General features: G+C 45.6%; 1 protein-coding gene across 8 annotated transcripts in view; it reads right to left on the bottom strand.

The window, feature by feature from the left end:
* The window catches only part of RIF1 (replication timing regulatory factor 1), a 251,247-nt gene that overhangs the window by 115,498 nt on the left and 117,619 nt on the right, over positions 1 to 18,130 (bottom strand). For all 8 annotated transcript variants that reach the window (XM_078779646.1, XM_068119704.2, XM_078779645.1 and 5 more), the window contains exons 23-24: positions 8,463 to 8,511; positions 968 to 1,170 (exon numbers count right to left, since the gene is read on the bottom strand). In XM_078779646.1, the coding sequence (XP_078635772.1) occupies positions 968 to 1,170; positions 8,463 to 8,511 (252 nt within the window). The remainder of the gene's footprint in view (positions 1 to 967; positions 1,171 to 8,462; positions 8,512 to 18,130) is intronic.

Genomic DNA, 18,130 nt, shown 5'->3' on the forward strand with positions numbered 1-18,130 from the left:
CGACTGGGCATCCTCCGTCGTGCGAAGTCCTTCCTTGGCACACCTGAGCTCCTCACCACATACAAGGCTTTCATCCGCAGCTCTATGGAATACTGCTCTCCCCTCTGGTCTGGTGCTCCTGCCTCACACCTAGCCCGTCTTCACGCTGTTGAAACCAAAGCGTTCATAATCATTGGAATCTCCCGCGATGAAGCTAACTCCAAGGGCCTTTCACTCACTCACCGCAGGCAGGTTGGTGGTCTTTCCGTCTTCTACCGACTCCTCTCTGGCCTTGCCCCCCCCAGCCCTCTCTGGGCTCTGTCCCCCAAATATTCCTACAGGTCGCACAAGATCTGCCTGCAACCCTCTTATGGTTAAACTGCCAAAATCAAGACTTTCTGCTCACCTTCACTCCTTCATTCCTCTTTTCTCCCACCTCTGGAACAAACTCCCTCACTCTCTTCAATCCCACTCCACCCTCCAGGTCTTTAAAACAGCTGCTCACCACCATCTCTTATTCTCCCCCATCCAAAACCTTGATCTTTTCTACCCCCGCTAATTTCGGTCCCCTTGTGTTTTATACCTCCCCCCCCCCTCCCCTTCCCCTTCCCACGCCTCCTGCCCCCAAGCCCTCTCCCTCCCACACTTCTCCCTGCTCTCAAATGTTGTGGTTGTGTGCTTCCCCTTCTCTCCCCATCTTGTCTTCCGCTCCCTCTTTTTGTATATTTTGTTTGTCTGGTTGATTTGTTTGTGAAATAAATGTTAGCTCTTTCACGAGCCTCGATTCAGTATACAACAACAAAAAAAAAAAAGGTTTAAAGAGATTTAAAGGCGTTACAATATATGTACAGATATCTGGAGCATTGAGAACCCTGTATAATCAGACAATTATAAACAAACAGACAAAAATAAAACCACAACAAGAATGGGTATTTCCTTTGAACAATCACAAGTCCGAATGTGACGTCGACATCAGAGTTAAACTCACTTGAACTGTACAGAGCATGTCCATGTGGGCATCTTGCCAAACGTGTCGTTCCAAAATTTTGCATTATTGCATTGAAGGTCGTGTGACTTTCCTCCAAAAACTTGGCACAGCAAGGGTTCGAGGACATCCAGTAAGGTGGCATCATAAGGTCCTTTGTAGCAGTCTTTCAAGCAGCTTGAAATGTCAGACCATAGTTGGTCTAACTGTAAGAAAGAAAAGCAGACCAAATGCATTGATGCAAGCAGGAAAAGGAAAAAAAAAATGCAAAAAGTATAAATAAGTCCATGTAGAAGGATGTGAGAAAATGCAAAGGAAATCAAACATTAACGTGAGATTGAAGTTTTATTGAGATGCAGATGAAACAAAGGAGGATCAAAGGAAGACAGATCAGATGAGGAGAAATTTAGGTTTCTGGAATATTGCGGAGATAAAGACCGAATTAAATATGTAGACCTTTTTGGGGGGATAAAAACCCGAGGCTCGTGGAAGAGTTAACACATAAAACACAAAAGCATAAACAAACAGAAACACACATGACCATAATAAAGGTAGAGGGAGACAAGAGGGGGAGAGAGAGAGGGAAGCACAACAACATTGGAGAACAGGGACATCGGGAGATCTGTGGAAGGGAGACGGCTGGGGCTATCGGAATCCGTCCATGGACACTACAAGGGCTTTCAGGAAACAACAACAACACAACAGGCATTTTAAGGAAATTTTCCCTGCAAGAGCAGGGGTTAGCCTTGCGGTCCCCATGACAATCTTCTCCATTTTGCCCTATTTTCTGCATCTCCCCTTGTTAACCCCCTTGCTCGCATTTCTTCTTCGACCATCTTCAGCCAAGTCTTTCTCGGTCTTCCCCGTCCTCTACTTTCTTCCACATTCATTTCCATCACTCTTCTCAACCAGGCACTTTCATCCTTCCTCAACACATGACCAAACCATCTCAAACTGTTTCTCTTCACAGTATCCATCACAGGCTCTATTCCCATCATCTATCGCAATTCATCATTTGTCTTCCTCTCTCTCAACGATACTCCACACATCCACCGAACCATTCGCATTTCCACCCTTTCCAGCCTTCGTTGCTGCTCTGCATTCATTACCCATGTCTCGCTCCCATAAATCATAACACTTCTCACACATGCAGCACACACCTTTCCCTTCAGCTTCAACGACACTCCCCTCCTCGTCAACATGCCACTCAGTTCCCGAAACTTCTTCCATGCACATCTCACTCAAGCAACCGTTGCCGAATCTGATCCACCTTCTCCATTCAGCATGTCTCCTCGGTAACAAAATGTTTTCACACCTTCCAGCTTCACGCCATCTCCAAGATCCAACTCAACATTTCCTCCATCTGCAGCTCCCTTTGTGCACACCTTACACTTGAATGTAGCTGCCACACTGGTTAATGACCCTCTCAAACCACTACATTTTTGATGAACCCACTCAGCGCACATTGTACATTGAATGGAATTCACTCCGACACCCTTCCTGCACACAGCACACGGCCACTTCCCAGTTCTTTCCACCTCACCACATGCTTTACCACTTGCCATCACCTTCGTTTTTCCGATATTCACCTTCAGACCTTGTCCATACATTCCTTCCACTTGTTCATCTTCTCCTTTGGTGCATCCATACTTTCTGCAATCAACACCAGATCATCTGCATACAACAACTCCCACGGTAAACCCTACTGCCTCACAATAAAAAGCATGTCTGTCGTTCCTCTTCCTGGCATAAATCCAAACTGCATTTCGTCAATTTTCACTTTCTTCCTTGTCCTCCTCTCCAACAGCCTTTCCAATACCTTCATTCCATGCTCCAATAACTTTATCGCTCGATACGAGCCACAGTCCAGAGAGGAAATGCTTTCAGGAAAGAAAACGGCATTTGAAGAAGGTGGATTTGGGGTGTATTAACGGGGGTAGAAAACATCAAGGTTTTGGATGAAAGATAAGAGATGGTGGTGAACAGCTATTTTGAAGACCTGGAGGGAGGAGTGAGATTGAAGAGAATGTGAGAGTTTGTTCCAAAGGCAGGAGAAAAGAGGAATGAAAGAGTGAAGGTGAGCAGAGAGTCTTGATTTTGGCAGTGTCACCAGAAGAGGGTTGCTGACAGATCTTGTGGTCCTGCAGGAATGTTAGTGGGACAGAGCACAGACAGAGCATGAGGACCGAGGCCGGAGAGGAGTCGGTAGAAGACATAGACCACCAACCTGCCTGCGATGAGCGAGTGAAAGGCCCTCAGAATCAGCTTCATCGCGGGAGATACCAATTATTCTGAAAGCTTTGGTTTCTACAGCGTGAAGCCGAGATAGGTGCTAGGAGGCAGCTAGGAGGCAGGTGCACCAACCCAGAGGAGAGGGCAGTTCTCCATGAAGCTGTGGATGAAAGCTTTGTATGTGTTGAGGAGCTCAGAAGTGCCCAGAAAGCACTTCGCACGACGGAGGATGCCCAGTCGGTGACTGGCTTTTGAGGCCAGCTTGGACATGTGGTTTTCCCAGGAAAGATCATGGCTGATAGTGAGACCCAAAAGCTTGAATGACAGAACTTCTTCGAGAGGATTGTTGAGAACGTAGATGGGAGGGTTGTCCAGTCGGTCTTTTCGGAGAGACAAAGTGAGAGTGTGAGATTTGTCAGGATTGAAAGACATGTTCCACTTGTTTGACGAGTTTGTGATTTTATTCAGGTCTGCAGAGAGTGAGGAGGCTGCAGACTGCCGATCTGAGGGATGAGGTATGGATCAGCAGAGAATGGAGTCACCAGCAAAGAGATAGAGGATTTTCCAGAGAGTCGGAGAGATCATTAATGAAGACAAGAAAAAGCAGAGAAAAATACCTTGATCTTGTTACAGGAAAATATGTTGTTAAAGGAAAAATTAGACTCAAAGTGACATTAAGTGGATAAATAAATCAGCGAGAACGAGAACGGCACATGGTAGAGCGCATACCTCTGCCAGGCTGAACAGTTTAAAATTTTTACTGAACTGATCGGCCAGATCGAGATCACCTGACCGAAATCTAATTGGCTTGTTCTTGTCACCAAAACAACCATCCACCGAGTTTTGTCATAACTCTTCAACTACCTTTTCAGATATCGCGTTATGTATAGTTTTCGGCCCCATCTTTCAATGGTGATGAACCCCTTGGAAATTTTGAAATTCTCATGTCAGCATCTGGATTCGGGTCTTTACAAAAATCGAATGAACCCATCCTTTTCACACACCCAACCTATCCCCCAAGTTTTGTCGGAATCCGTCCATGTTTTGAGATATCCTGCTCACAGACAAACAGACAGACAGGGGTGAAACATAACCTCCACTCACATTTGGTGGGAGAAGTAATTATGGTTTTTGATAGGGGCAACTCACTAAATACCCAACTGTCTAAAATCTTAATCATTCAAATTCAGAATCTTAATCATTCAGAACTCTGACCCTGAGGATTATCCTGCCTGGAGGAATGCGATCACACACTAATCAATTTGTTTTTGAAGGAGTGGATCTATATTACTTTCACCTGGGGTCTTTCATCTTCCAGTTGAATATAAATGAATCGCCTCAGGCATTAATTTTAATGTTTATCAAAACCATGATTTGCACAAATATCCAATGACAAGCATTTTCATACCATCTTCTACGGACAAGAACACACTTTACATGCAAAACTCATTTATACTGGACCAAAATATTGGAATTCCCCTGACCCAAGCCCAAGTGTCAAAGTATTCAAAAATAAGCTGAAGTTGCATTTGTTACACTAGAGAAATACCCGTGCTACACACGGGTGGGAGGCCAGAAGCCAACAGGCAATGCAGATACGGTGAATGCTAAAGCATGAAACCAATAAATTCCACATTCCTGTAGCACCTTCAGTCGCACGTCAGGCATGGACAGCAAGTTCGTGAAGGACTTCCATGAAAAACGTACCTGTTCGCAAACAAATGGGTACGTTCACGTGGAGAAACATCGATCGTGGATCCGTGGCGTTTCTGCATATGGCGATGGCGAAATATCAGAAATTGAAGGCTTTTTTATTTTAAACGATTCATATTGTAACGAATTTGAGAAAGTGTAAAGAATGTGAGAATTATGGTTTTGTTGTGTGTAACTGTCACCCTCCGTAATGTAAAGAAAGGTCGAAGCTCGTCCTCTTAGTTAATTCCATAAACCTACACACAGGGCACCATATATCCTTTTAAATAGTTAGTCCCTTATTCTATGTAGGTTAAGGATGTGTTTCCCAATAGTTTGACTCTTCATTGCACCGAATTAAATAAGAGTAGGTCCCTCCGACGCCCCATGGCATCTTCCAAGTGCCAGGTTTGCCAGGTTTGCCACTTTGCTGCATTTGACTCCATTACGCACGAGGTAACCACGAAGAAGAAAGGCGGGTCTCCACCTCGTCATAGAGGGGAGGAGTGAGTCGGCCCCGCTCATCCAACCCAGAACGAGGGGTTTGGCTTGAGAGGGCGGAGAGAGAACGATCGGGGAGGTTCGCAAAGGTTGAAGGGCGGGGCCTATATAACCCGCAGCGGGACGCTCCCCACAGCAGATGAGTTCGGAGTCCAAGAGATGCGCTGGAGATGAGTTTGGAGTCCAAGAGATGCGCTGGAGATGAGCAGGTGTGACCAAGCCGCCGTGATACGTGCCGCGCTGCAGGAAACACCAACCGAGGCAACGCAAGGAGTGCGCTAGGCAGCAGTGCGGAGGAAGGAACTTCGCCCGCGCAGTTTGGGAACTCCCGCCGCGGCTCGGTTTCTTGACGGCGGTGCCTTCTGGCCCGACCATGCCCTGGCCCCGCTGAACCTTCCTTGCCTCTCAAAGCCATCCATCTCCAAGCCATTCATTCCTGGCTGCATTTCCCCGTGTAAGTGTGAATGTTCGTCCGTCTTCCACGTTGTCCTGGGGTTTATTAATTAAGCTTGTATAGGTAAGCTAATGATTTCACTGTGTCTCCTGCTCCTTCCATTTCCCTGTATATAACCTTGACTGCTCTCTTTGCTTTGGCTTGTGTAAATAATTAATAAATCCTGTTATTCCTCCGTACTTCTTCTTCTTCTTCATTCTCGTTTGGTCGCTTTTGTGGTTTCAATGTTGAGTGTACGTGGCGCGATTCGGCCAACGTTCAGAATCGGGTTAGTCTTTGTTAACGGTTCGGGCCGCGGCTGCCATCCGCTCGGCAAATTACCATCTTATCCGCGGTCACGAACGAAGCTGCTCACCGGCCTTTCCGGAGGCCGCGGTGCAGCTTCAGGGACCACGTCGGTCAGCAACAAACGAGGGGACTAATCCCCCCTCAAAGGGGAACCATAGGCCGACGTTGGGTTCCGTAACAATATAAACATCCGTTGAATCATATCACATGCAAATCATCAAAATCTAAACAGTATCTTTAGAATTTCAATAAAAGCCACATCACTGTTCATATCGGTAAATATTATTCCATCATGTTTCACATCGTGATCGATACACTATGATCGTGATGATCGTGATTGTGAATCGTGTTCACAATCGCTATGTCGTATGTACTCCCGATACGTGTACCAAATTCCCGAAACGTGTAACTGTACCAAAACAACAGTTAAAAGGATTTTGAGCCGATAGGTGTTACGGCCTTGGCAAGATCGATGGAGACAGCGATCTGTTAGATCTGATCCTCCTTCATGCTGAAGTGCAGATCCTCCTTCATGCCACATCCGATCGATGCAGCCGTGCAGCGATCGGTGCAGCCGTTTGTGCGGCACACTGTGCAGCCGTTTGTGCAGCACACGGTGCAGCGATCGGTGCAAACGTGGACTCCCACACTGCCACATCCTGCTGATACTTGCTCCCACATGATGTTATTTTCCCGGGTGCATGACGTTATTTAACGGATGTTTATGTAAATCGTTTAAAAGAAAAAAAGCCTTCTCATTTGGGCCTCCCAATTGAAGCCCCACCCGGAGGGCGGGTACCGTTGCTCGACGTAAGAAGACATCACAATGAACGTCATGCAAACGCGAATGTTATGCGGGAGTCCAAATCTGAGAATGCTCGAGACTAAAGCTGAAATTGGGAAAACTAAATAGCCTATTTTACTCCTGGGGATCCCAGGATTATCCACCGAAAATATCTTTGCGATCGGTTCAGCAGTTTTTACGGTACCTTCGAACAGACAGACATTTGCTGAATTATAGTAAGATGCCTTGTCAAATGATTGATTCTATGCAGTGCCATAATGGAGATAACCCATTGAAATAATTATTTTCTGCATTAAATTTGCTTATAAAACAGTATTAACAAGAAAGAGAAATCAGAGATTGTAGATCCTCGGCCGGACTTGTTTTTGTGTGGTGTATCTTGTGTGGCAAATAAATGGAAGGATGTACTAAAAAAGATGAAAGGTCAATTGCAAATGAAAGGTCTACATGGTGTAGTTGTAAATACTGTATGTAAAGATCAAATGTCTGAAAAGTTGTAAGTGTCGAAAGAAAGAGTAGAAAAGAGCCTGAGGGTCCTCAGGATTCTACAGGGTCAAAGAGGTTCTGGGGGTTCTAAATGATGTAATGGGGTCTAAGAGGATCTGGGGTTCTAAAAGGCATAATGCAGTCTTCTAGGGGCTTGCATGGTTTTGGGGGTCTTAAATGTTTTCTGGGTAATAAAGGCTCTTAGGAGTCTCAAAAGATCTTAGGGTTCTAAAGCTAGAGACTGTTTTAGGGGTCTTGGAGTCTTTATGGGTCAAAGGGTTCTGAAGGGTCTGATTGAATTAATACACTGGCAGAGTACCCACCCCTGGGTGGGTTGGGTTTGTGCATTACTTGCTGAAATAAAGCATTGTCTTATAGTCTGTGTTTTGCAAGAAGACTACAGATGTTTGCATGGTGTGCACTTAAAAAGGTTATATAGATGGTCTAAACTCTAAAGGGTACGTTCTAATAGTAGTTAGTGTCTAAGGGGTCGAAAGGGTCGACTCTCTCACACATGTAAAAAGGATACTAAAAGTTCCAAGTGGTCTGTCTGAAGCTCTGAAGGGTCCTCTGCGTCATGAAGCGTCTTCTTGGTCTTTAAAGTATCATTCCATGAACTGCTTGAGGTATTTTATTTGCTTCCTGCGATGAATCTCTGCTGAATAGTATTTTTGTATATTTTAGGGTTCTTTATTACCTGCATATTCGAATACAGCAAGATCATCTCTCTGGTCATGGAAGGCAACTGTCATCCAGTGTCTTGCTTAATTCTTGCCGCATCACAATCTTTGTGAAATCTCAAAATAGTGATGACAGACCATGTTGGATGTGTTATAAGAAAGTATAGTGTGCATTCAAAATAATATCAGGCAGAAGGTAGATCCCATTTTTATTTTGAGCCCCGCTTTTGAAAACTTGAGTTTTCTCAACCCATACTTCATGGTTTTCCGGGTCACACAAAGTAATTCTTGCAGGAAGCATATAATATGATTAAAATGCAAATGAAGCATCAACATCCATGGATAATAATTTTCACTTACCTTATTATTAGGTTGAGTTAAATCAGCTTTCCTACCATCACAACCTTTCCTGTGGGGAAAAAAAAAAATCTAAGGAAAGGTCATCAGAAATTCTGGTCACAAATTATTTGTGTGCCTGTTGGGCAGGATATGGCTATAGTGGGAGAGCAACGCTGCTACACCTAAGGTTCAACACAAAACCAATTTAAATAATAAAAATAATGACAACATTGGAACAAACCATATGCTAATTAACACTAATATTAACAACAATAATAATAGTAGTATCATTTGGAAATCAAAATAACAGACATATAATCCACCTCCACCCCACCCTTCCAAACCCTTCCTCCCCCACCCCTTCCCTCAGCTCATTAGGACTGACACAATCTGTCAATTTCCCGACCCGGATTTCAGTTAACGGAGCATCTTCTCTTATAGACATGGTTTTGACTAACTTCCCTGCAAATGTTTGCTGCTCTTCTTCTGGTCTTCTTCTGCTCCAATCGGTTTATTTGATAATTTGCGAGTTAAAGTGGATATCTCTCTAGCCGTTCTCAGAGAGCTACGTCAGCGCTGACGAGTCTGACATTTCAATCAGGCCAACTGGCACTGTCTTCAAGCAGCCATCAAACATCTGGACTGGTCTCCCATCTCTACTGTCTCTGACAAACTCATCCTGGGAATTCTTCCAAAGTAAACTGCTCTCTCTCTCTAGTGCACAGATTTATCCCATCTCATCTTCAGTGGTGATACCATTCCTCCCATCCATGGTACACTGAATCGTGTGGTGAGGCAGTTGCCCTGAAACAACTTGCCTTCGCCTCATGGGAGGCAAGTCCAACTGAAGGCAATCTCAGTTCCTTCCACAAAGCTCGGAACAAAAGTGTGTCTACCCTCAGGAGAGCCAGGAAACAATATCTCTCTACTCTCAAGACTGAACTCTCAAAAATGTCTCTCCTCCAAATCCTGGTGGTGTCTGCTCAAATCTGTTTCTGGAGTTTGTTTCCACTCCATCCCCTCCTTACCTCAAACAGCTACACAGCTGACACTGCATGTGAAAAGGCCGAATGCCTCAACTCTGTTTGCTTCAAAATCCTGTGACGCAAACACATCACTCTCTGTACCCACCTTACCCAGTTGTACCCATCTGCTCCTGGACTCTGTGGCCTTCTCTCCCGACAAGGTAGAAAAGTTTGTCAAACCTCGACTGATTCTGCAACTGGACCAGACGGCGTCAGCCCACGGGTCCTAAAAACCTGCTCTGCTGCTCTATCTCACCCTCTATGTTCTCTTCATCCTCTCTTTTGCTCAAGGTCATCTGCCATCTGCTTGGAAATCAGCCAACATTACCGCTATTCACAAAAAGGTGAAAAACAGATCCTTGCAACTATAGACCAATCAGCTTGCTCCCAATAATCAGCAAAGTCATGGAATCCAAAATTGCTTCCAATATTAAATCCTTCCTCTTCTCCAATGGATTGATCTCTGATCATCAATTTCGTTTTAGACCAGGTCACTCTACTTTGGACATGCTGCTTCTGCTGTCTCCACCATGGATGGAGGTCCTCAACACCAAAGAGGAAATCAGAGCAGTCTGCTTTGACATATCTCGTGCCTTCAATATGGTCTGGCACCCCGCTCTGCTCACGAAACTCACCTCTTATGGTATCCATGGAAATTTCCACGCATGGCTCGTGGAGTTCCTCTTCTGTCGTAGTCAACGTGTGGCCCTGAATGGAATTCTCTCATCTCCTCTTACTGTCCAGGCTGGAGTTCCTCAAGGCAGTGTTCTGGGCCCTATGCTTTTTCTAATCTTCATTAATGATCTCTCCGACTCTGGAAATTCCTCTATCTTTTTGCTGATCTACTTTCTCAACAATCCTCTAAGAAGTTCTGTCACTCAAGCTTTTGGGTCTCAGGATCTGCCATGACCTTTCCTGGGAAAACCAGATTTCCAAATTGGCCTCCAAAGCCAGTCGCTGACTGGGCATCCTCCATCGTTCGAAGTCCTTGACACTACTGAACTTCTCACCACATACAAACCTTTCATCTGCAGCGTAACTGAGTAATGCTTTCCCCTCTGGGCTGGTGCTAACCCTAACCCTAACCCTAACAACTTGCTCGGCTTCACCCTGTAGAAACCAAGGCTTTTAGAATCATTGGTATCTCCCGTGATGAAACAGACTCTGAGGGTCTTTCACTCCCTCACCGCAGGAAAGGTTGGCGGTCTTCCTATCTTCTACCGACTCTTCTTTGGCCTTGCACCCCCTTGCTCTGTCTGTGCTCTGTCCCCCAAATATTCCTGCAGGATGTACAAGGTCTGACAGCAACACTCTTCTGGCAAAAAAAAAGACTCTGCTCACCTTCACTCTTTCATTCCTCTTTTTCCCCACCTCTGGAACAAACTCCCACACTTTCTTCAATCCCACTCCTCCCTCTAGATCTTCAAAACAGGTGTTCACCACCATCTCATATCTTCCCCCATCCAAAACCTTTATCTTTTCTACCCCCGTTAATCCACCGCAAATTGACCTTTCCCTTTTCTTTCCTGGAAGTCCTGATAGTGTCCATATTGTTTATCCCATCTACCACGCCCCAGCCCTCTCCCTTCCACATATTTCTTGATTTCCCTGTTCTTATTATTAGGTTGACCCTTTCTCTCCCCGTCTCGTCTCCTGCTCCCTTTATCATATGTTCTCTGTGTTAGCTCTTATACAAGCCTCAACTTAGTAATCAAAAAAAATAAAAAAATAAAAACTTCCGTGATCTACCATCAGACAGTAGGCTCAAAACGTGCCTAAATCGGTTTCCCAGCCGAGCTTTCATAATATCACCCTCACTACACAAAGCAGTACTTCGGAGGTACAGCAAAAATGGATTGGAAATCTTCACTGGTGGAATGAAATGAGGTTGCCAAAGTTACCAGCTACACCCATTGCGATATCTGATCACTAAATCTATCTATAATTCCAGTAATCTCTGTGTGTATGTGTGTGTGTCTGTGTGTGTGTGTGTGTGTTTGTCTGTGACCGCTGTTTCTCGACAACTACCGGTCCGATATACTTGAAACTTGCCAGGTATATTGCTGGGGACCCGAGGATGTGCCTTTTCAAGGTTTGAAATTAATCGGACAAGTGGTTCCCAAGGTATGGTCACCGTACTCGCAAGCCGTTCGCTTTGGCTTTGCGAATGGACCAAACCATTTCATGTAAATAGAGGGGGGGGGTTCTACCGTACTCGCAAGCCGTTCGCTTTGGCTTTGCGAATGGACCAAACCATTTCATGTAAATAGAGGGGGGGGGTTCTGTGGTCGTTACTGCCACGTGGTTTCAAAGTTTTTTTTTGTTGTTGTTGTTTGCACGCATGTTTTTTTGCACCCACGTACGGGCACGCCCTAGTATTTAAAATGCATTCCCGTTTCTACCAATACACAATCCAAAAAAAATGTTAGTTTCAGGTGAGACCTCTATGAATCCCCATCAGTGACGAGTACCCTGCTAGTTCTTTATAAATAGCTCGCAATCAGCGTGTGACAGGTAAAAAGGTTTGGCTCGGAGATTTGAAAAAACAAGTTAACAGAGTAAACGGCTTGGAAATCGGCTATTATCAAAATTTATTTGTTTTGAAACTCAGAGAACATACCTTTCGAAAGCATACCCGATTCATATAAATTAACCATTTGCTTTGGAAACGGTCACGACGACAAAGGAAAATGTTACAGCTTGTACTGTACTTCCTGGCAAAGCACATCTTGATGTCACACATTCCAGGCATGCATCAGTTGAATTTATTTTTTTCACATTTCAAAAGCGGTCCTATTTTTAGCTCACCTGGAACATAGTTCCGGGGAGCTTATGGGATGGCGCGTAGTCCGTCTATCTGTACACCCTTGCAACTGCTGCTCCAAAACTGTTCTTGGGATTGTGACCAAACTTGGCTGAAATAATTTCGTATTGTCGCGTCCCCGGGGTTAAAACTCCTGGGTGACGGATGACCGAAATGAGCTTCAACTTCGAGGCGTATTTCGAACTTGGCGGGATTGTCTTTGCCACATGCGGGAAAGGCCTGAAGCCTTGTCTGATCGGATGGCCAGCACGCAGGGGTTATCCAATCTCCACAGACACAGAAACGAATATACAGGCACGACAAATAAAAGCAATAAATAATGGGTTTAATAAAAGTAAATGCAAATAACAATGAAAGGTGAGGTAAAAACGAATATCCTAATGCGAGACGTCTCCACTCACTCATATACAAACAAGGGGAATGATTAAATAAAAATAAATAATGTCACTGTAGGCCAGCACTTAACTCTGGTCTCAAAGAGGGGGCTTGGTGTTCGTCGCCTCCAAACTACCGCGCGGGAAGCGCACCAACAAAATGGTGCCGAAAACACCCAGTCGTGAACAGGCAGCAAACCGGCCCTTCCTTGCTTCCAATGCTACGCGAGATGCGTCTCTCTTCTTCTTCCTTTCTCCTCCAAAGCGCACAGACTATGACCCAACCGAACAACAATGGCCAGCGTCCTAGTCGAGGCCACGAGCAAAATCGCACCTGCACGAACAAAGGAAAATGGTGCCCTTCTTGTTCGTTCAAAGATACCGAGTCAGAGCCAGAGTCCTTCTTCTCCCTCCTTCCACGGGCCAGGAACAGCCAGGCCAGGGTCAAAATGTGAACACCTTCCCTGAAAGTCAGCACAATAGCCTACCTCTTTTCACCAGTGTCCCAAGAAGGCCAGCCCTCCAGTCACAGGCGCAAACCAAAGATGGCCAACCTTGCTCCTCAAGCAAAAACCAGAGTGCCCTGATTATTTTGTCTGGCTCTCCTTTTTTTACGAACCTGAACTTTCTCGCTCTCTGACATCACACCATTCAAACGCCGAGTGCTATTTCATCATCCATCACCCAGACCAATCACGAAGCTCGGGGCATGGTTGGAGGGTGGGGGGGAGGGGGGGGGGCGAAGTCTAGTCTCTGTTCAGGAACGTTCGGATGACATCGGGGTTTACTTACAGATTGGCAAATGTGCTGGTTTCTGCCGGGCTTGTCGGTGTTGTTGTCCTCATGGGCCGATTGCAAGGCTGGCCGAGTAAATTTTATAAGAACAAAGGGAAAAATCACAAGGGGCCAATTACACACTGGGATGAATTAATTGACACAAAAGCCACGCCCCTTATGGCAACATGGAAACACTCTTCACCTGCACATTTACCCTGCTTAGGTACACAGAGATGGGTTTCTTCTTCTTCGCATCACATGGTCCATACAAAAACATACACATTCTGAACTTTCCTAAGGTATTTCATGCCTACCCCTACAAACGTAACAGTATGTTGGAACGCAAGTTTGTTCACGGCATTAAATAAATCGGGGACTAAGGGGTTCTACTGGGGGTCAAAGCTGGTCCAGGTTTGCCCCTTCCTCCCCACCCCCCTCCCCCAAATATTACTAAAAACACGATTTCGATGAAACGTGACCACAACCTTCATCACCATAGATGCACAAATGTTTGTTCATGGCAGTAAGAAAATCAAGATCTAAGGGCATCTACGGGGGTCAAAGTGCATCCAGGATTGACCTCCTCCACCCCCCAAAATAGGTGAACCTTGGTTGGTGTCCTTCATTTACACAGGGGTTTCCATTTTTTTGTCCACTACCTGTATCTCATGATGCTGAGATCCTGCATTTAAAACCCATATGCTCTGTGAATTTGTCCATTTATACAGAAAATCCTCAAATATTGCAGGGGTTACGTTCCTGGAAAATACTGTGATAGTGGATACCAAGGACCGGTGGGAAAAGGGGGGTTAGTTCCGTGGACTTCGAGAAAATTTCGAGTTAAGTCTGCGGCAGAGAGAAATAAACATATCACCATTGGAATAAACTTTCTAAACTCCCCTCTTGCCCCTCCCATCCAAATCCCTCCCCTTGCACCTACACTCCTAAACTCCCCCCTTGCCCCGCCACTCTTAAACTCCCCCCCTGCCCCTCCACTCCTGAACTCCCCCCTTTCCCTTCCACTCCTGAACTCCCCCCTTGCCCTTCCCCTCCGAAACTCCCCCCTCACTCCTCCCCTTCAAAACTCCCCCCCAACCCCTCCCATTCAAATCTCCCCCCATACCATTCCTCTCCAATTCTCCCTCCTCCCCCCTCCTCCTCAAAGCTGCCTCCTCCCCACTTTGTATCCCTTCTATCTCATACCTCCACCCCCCCCCAACCTTCTTCTTTCCTCTGCCCCCCCTCAAACAACCCCTCACTGTGCCTCATCCCTTCACCTTCAAACCTTTCATCCTCCTCATCCTTCCCTTTCTTGGAACTCTTCTGCAATCGCTGACACACTAACAACTGCTCTCCCTACCTCCCCCTCTCATCCTTCATCTTACCCTACTCCTCCCCTCCCCTGTCCTGTACCCGATGCTCCCCCTCTCTCTTCATTAACGGTATGGACCTCAAACATCCGGGGCCTTCGCTCAAACCTGACTGATCTCTCCATACAGGTTGCTTCTGACAATCCAGACTTGATCTGCTTAAGGGGGCATTATACCATTGAAGGCAAAAAAAAACCATTTTTTTACAAATATACAAATGCATCAATTAAAATGTTTGTTTCCTAGTATTGTATATACTAGGGCATGCCCGTACTATATATATATCTAAAATTATATCCCCCCCCTCTATTTACATGAAATGGTTTGGTCCAAAGCGAACGGCTTGCGAGTGGTGACAATCCCCCCCCTCTATTTACATGAAATGGTTTGGTCCAAAGCGAACGGCTTCCGGAGTTTGGTAAAGAAATCGCCATCGCGTGCACAAACGCGCAGGAAAGCGAATGAATCGCAAATTCGTTTTTATTAGTTTTAAAACATAGTTTAACGCCAACATAGTTTGCAAACGTGAAATAAATGAATACGCTCTCAAATGTGCCATCCGAGGCAGAGTGTGTCCGCCACGTTCGGCACACGCGATAGTTCGCTGCTCTCTGATTGGTTGAATCGTTTTTTGGACATAGCTCGGTAAGTAATTGTCCGATTAATAAGAAACCTTGAAAAGGCACATCCTCGGGTCCCCAGCAATATACCTGGCAAGTTAAAAGTATATCGGACCCGTGGTTGTCGAGAAACAGCGGTCACAGACAAACGTACAAACGTACAGAGATTACTGGAATTATAGATAGATGTACCAAGTTTGAACGTAAATGGACTTGTCATAGAGAAGATATAAGCTGTAAAGTGGTAATTCATCATTTGTATGCATCTGGTTACCATGGTAACCATGCATAATATAATGCTATGTAATGTATACCAATGTAATGTTCATATATCAAGCAACATGTACATATATAGTTTTGCATATTTTCAATCAAGACATTTTATCACAAAGTGCATTACTGTGATTCAGTGTTGTTTTTACTGTGTTCAGTGTAATGGGGAGCTTATATCTTCTCTATGACAAGTCCATTTACGTTCAAACTTGGTACATCTTCTATCTATAATTCCAGTAATCTCTGTGTGTATGTGTGTCTGTGTGTCTGTGACCGCTGTTTCTCGACAACCACGGGTCCGATATACTTGAAACTTGCCAGGTATATTGCTGGGGACCCGAGGATGTGCCTTTTCAAGGTTTCATATTAATCGGACAAGTAGTTACCGAGCTATGGCGATTTAGCCGTTCGCCGTTCGCTTTGGCTTTGCGAATGGACCAAACCATTTCATGTAAATAGAGGGGGGGGGGGTTCTGTGGTCGTTGCGAATATACCAAACCATTTCATGTAAATAGAGGGGGGGGGGCCGGGGGGGTTCTGTGGTCGTTACTGCCACGTGGTTTCAAAGTTTTTTTTTGTTGTTGTTGTTTGCACGCATGTTTTTTTGCACGCACGTACGGGCACCCACGTACGGGCACGTCCTAGTATATACAATACTAGGAAACAAACATTTTAATTGATGCATTTGTATATTTGTAAAAAAATGGGTTTTTTTTGCCTTCAATGGTATAATGCCCCCTTAACAGAGACTTTCCTCCTTCAAGATGTCTCTGATTCCTTAATATCTCTTCCTGGTTACTCCCTCCTCCGGTATGATAGACCTGAGCCTCGGCCTGGTGGTGGGGTGGCTATCTTTATCAAAAACTCTCTTCCTCACTCTCCTTGCACTGCCCTCTCTCCTCTTCACCCCCAGAAGTACCTCTGGCTACGGCTTCCTCTCCGCTCCCACCTTTTGTTCATATGTGTTCTGTACCATCCCCCAAACAGTGATGACTCCATCTACATTTCACTGTCCGACAACATGGACCAACTTCTATCCACTCATCCCAACTCTCTCTTCCTCATATGTGGTGACTTCAATTGTCATCATGCCACCTGGTTGGGTGTGGGTTCCTCTCTCACCAGTCATGGCACCTCAGCAAAGGACTTCTGTGACTCACTGGGATTGACACAATCTGTCAATTTCCCGACCCGGATCTCAGCCAATGGAGTATCTTCTCTTCTAGACTTGGTTATGACTAACTTCCCTGCTAATGTCTGCTGCTCTTCTTCTGCTCCAATCGGTTCTTCTGATCATGTGCTTGTCAAAGTGGACATCTCTCTGGCCATTCTCAGAGAGCCTCCTCAGCGTCGACGAGTCTGGCATTTCACTCAGGCCGACTGGGACGGTCTTCAAGCAGCCATCATTCGTCTGGATTGGTCTCCCATCTCCACTGCCTCTGACATCAATTCTTCCTGGGAATTCTTCCAAAGCAAACTGATCTCTCTCATGCACAGATTTATCCCATCTCGCCTTCAGTTGTCTTACCCTTCCTCCCGTCCATGGTACACTGAATCTTGTGGTGAGGCAGTTGCCCTGAAACAACTTGCCTTTGCCTCTTGGAAGGCTAATCCAACTGAAGGAAATCTCAGTTCCTTCCACCAAGCTCGGAACAAGTGTGTGTCTACCCTCAGGAGTGCCAGGAAGCACTATCTCTCCTCACTCAAGAATGAACTCTCAAACCTGTCTCCTTCCTCCAAATCCTGGTGGCGTCTGGTCAAATCCGTTTCTGGTGTTTGTTCCCCCTCCATCCCCTCCCTTACCTCAAATGGCCACACAGTTGACATCGCACGTGACAAAGCCGAATGCCTCAACTCTGTGTTTGCCTCAAAATCCTTAGTCCCAAACCCATCTCTCTCTGTTCCCACCTTTCCCAGTCGAACCAAACTGCTCCTGGACTCTGTGACCTTCTCTCCTGACAAGGTGGAGGAGTTTTTGTCAAACCTCGACTCTGATTCTGCAACTGGACCAGATGGCATCAGCCCACGGGTCCTAAAATCCTGCTCTGCCGCTCTATCTCACCCTCTCTCTGTTCTTTTCACCCTATCTTTTGCTCAAGGTCATCTGCCAGCATCCTGGAAATCAGCAAACATTACCGCTTTACACAAAAAAGGTGCAAAAACAGATCCTTGCAACTACAGACCAATCAGCCTGCTCCCAATTATCAGCAAAGTCATGGAATCCATCATTGCTTCGGATATGAAATCTTTCCTCTTCTCCAATGGCTTGATCTCTGATCATCAATTTGGTTTCAGACCAGGTCACTCTACTCTGGACATGCTGCTTCTGCTGTCTCAACAATGGATGGAGGTCCTCAATGCCAAACAGGAAATCAGAGCCGTCTCCCTTGACATATCACGTGCCTTCGATACGGTCTGGCACCCAG

The sequence above is a fragment of the Myxine glutinosa genome, chromosome 6 (assembly GCF_964187855.1).
Source record: "Myxine glutinosa chromosome 6, kmMyxGlut1.1, whole genome shotgun sequence".
Taxonomy (NCBI): Eukaryota; Metazoa; Chordata; class Myxini; order Myxiniformes; family Myxinidae; genus Myxine; species Myxine glutinosa.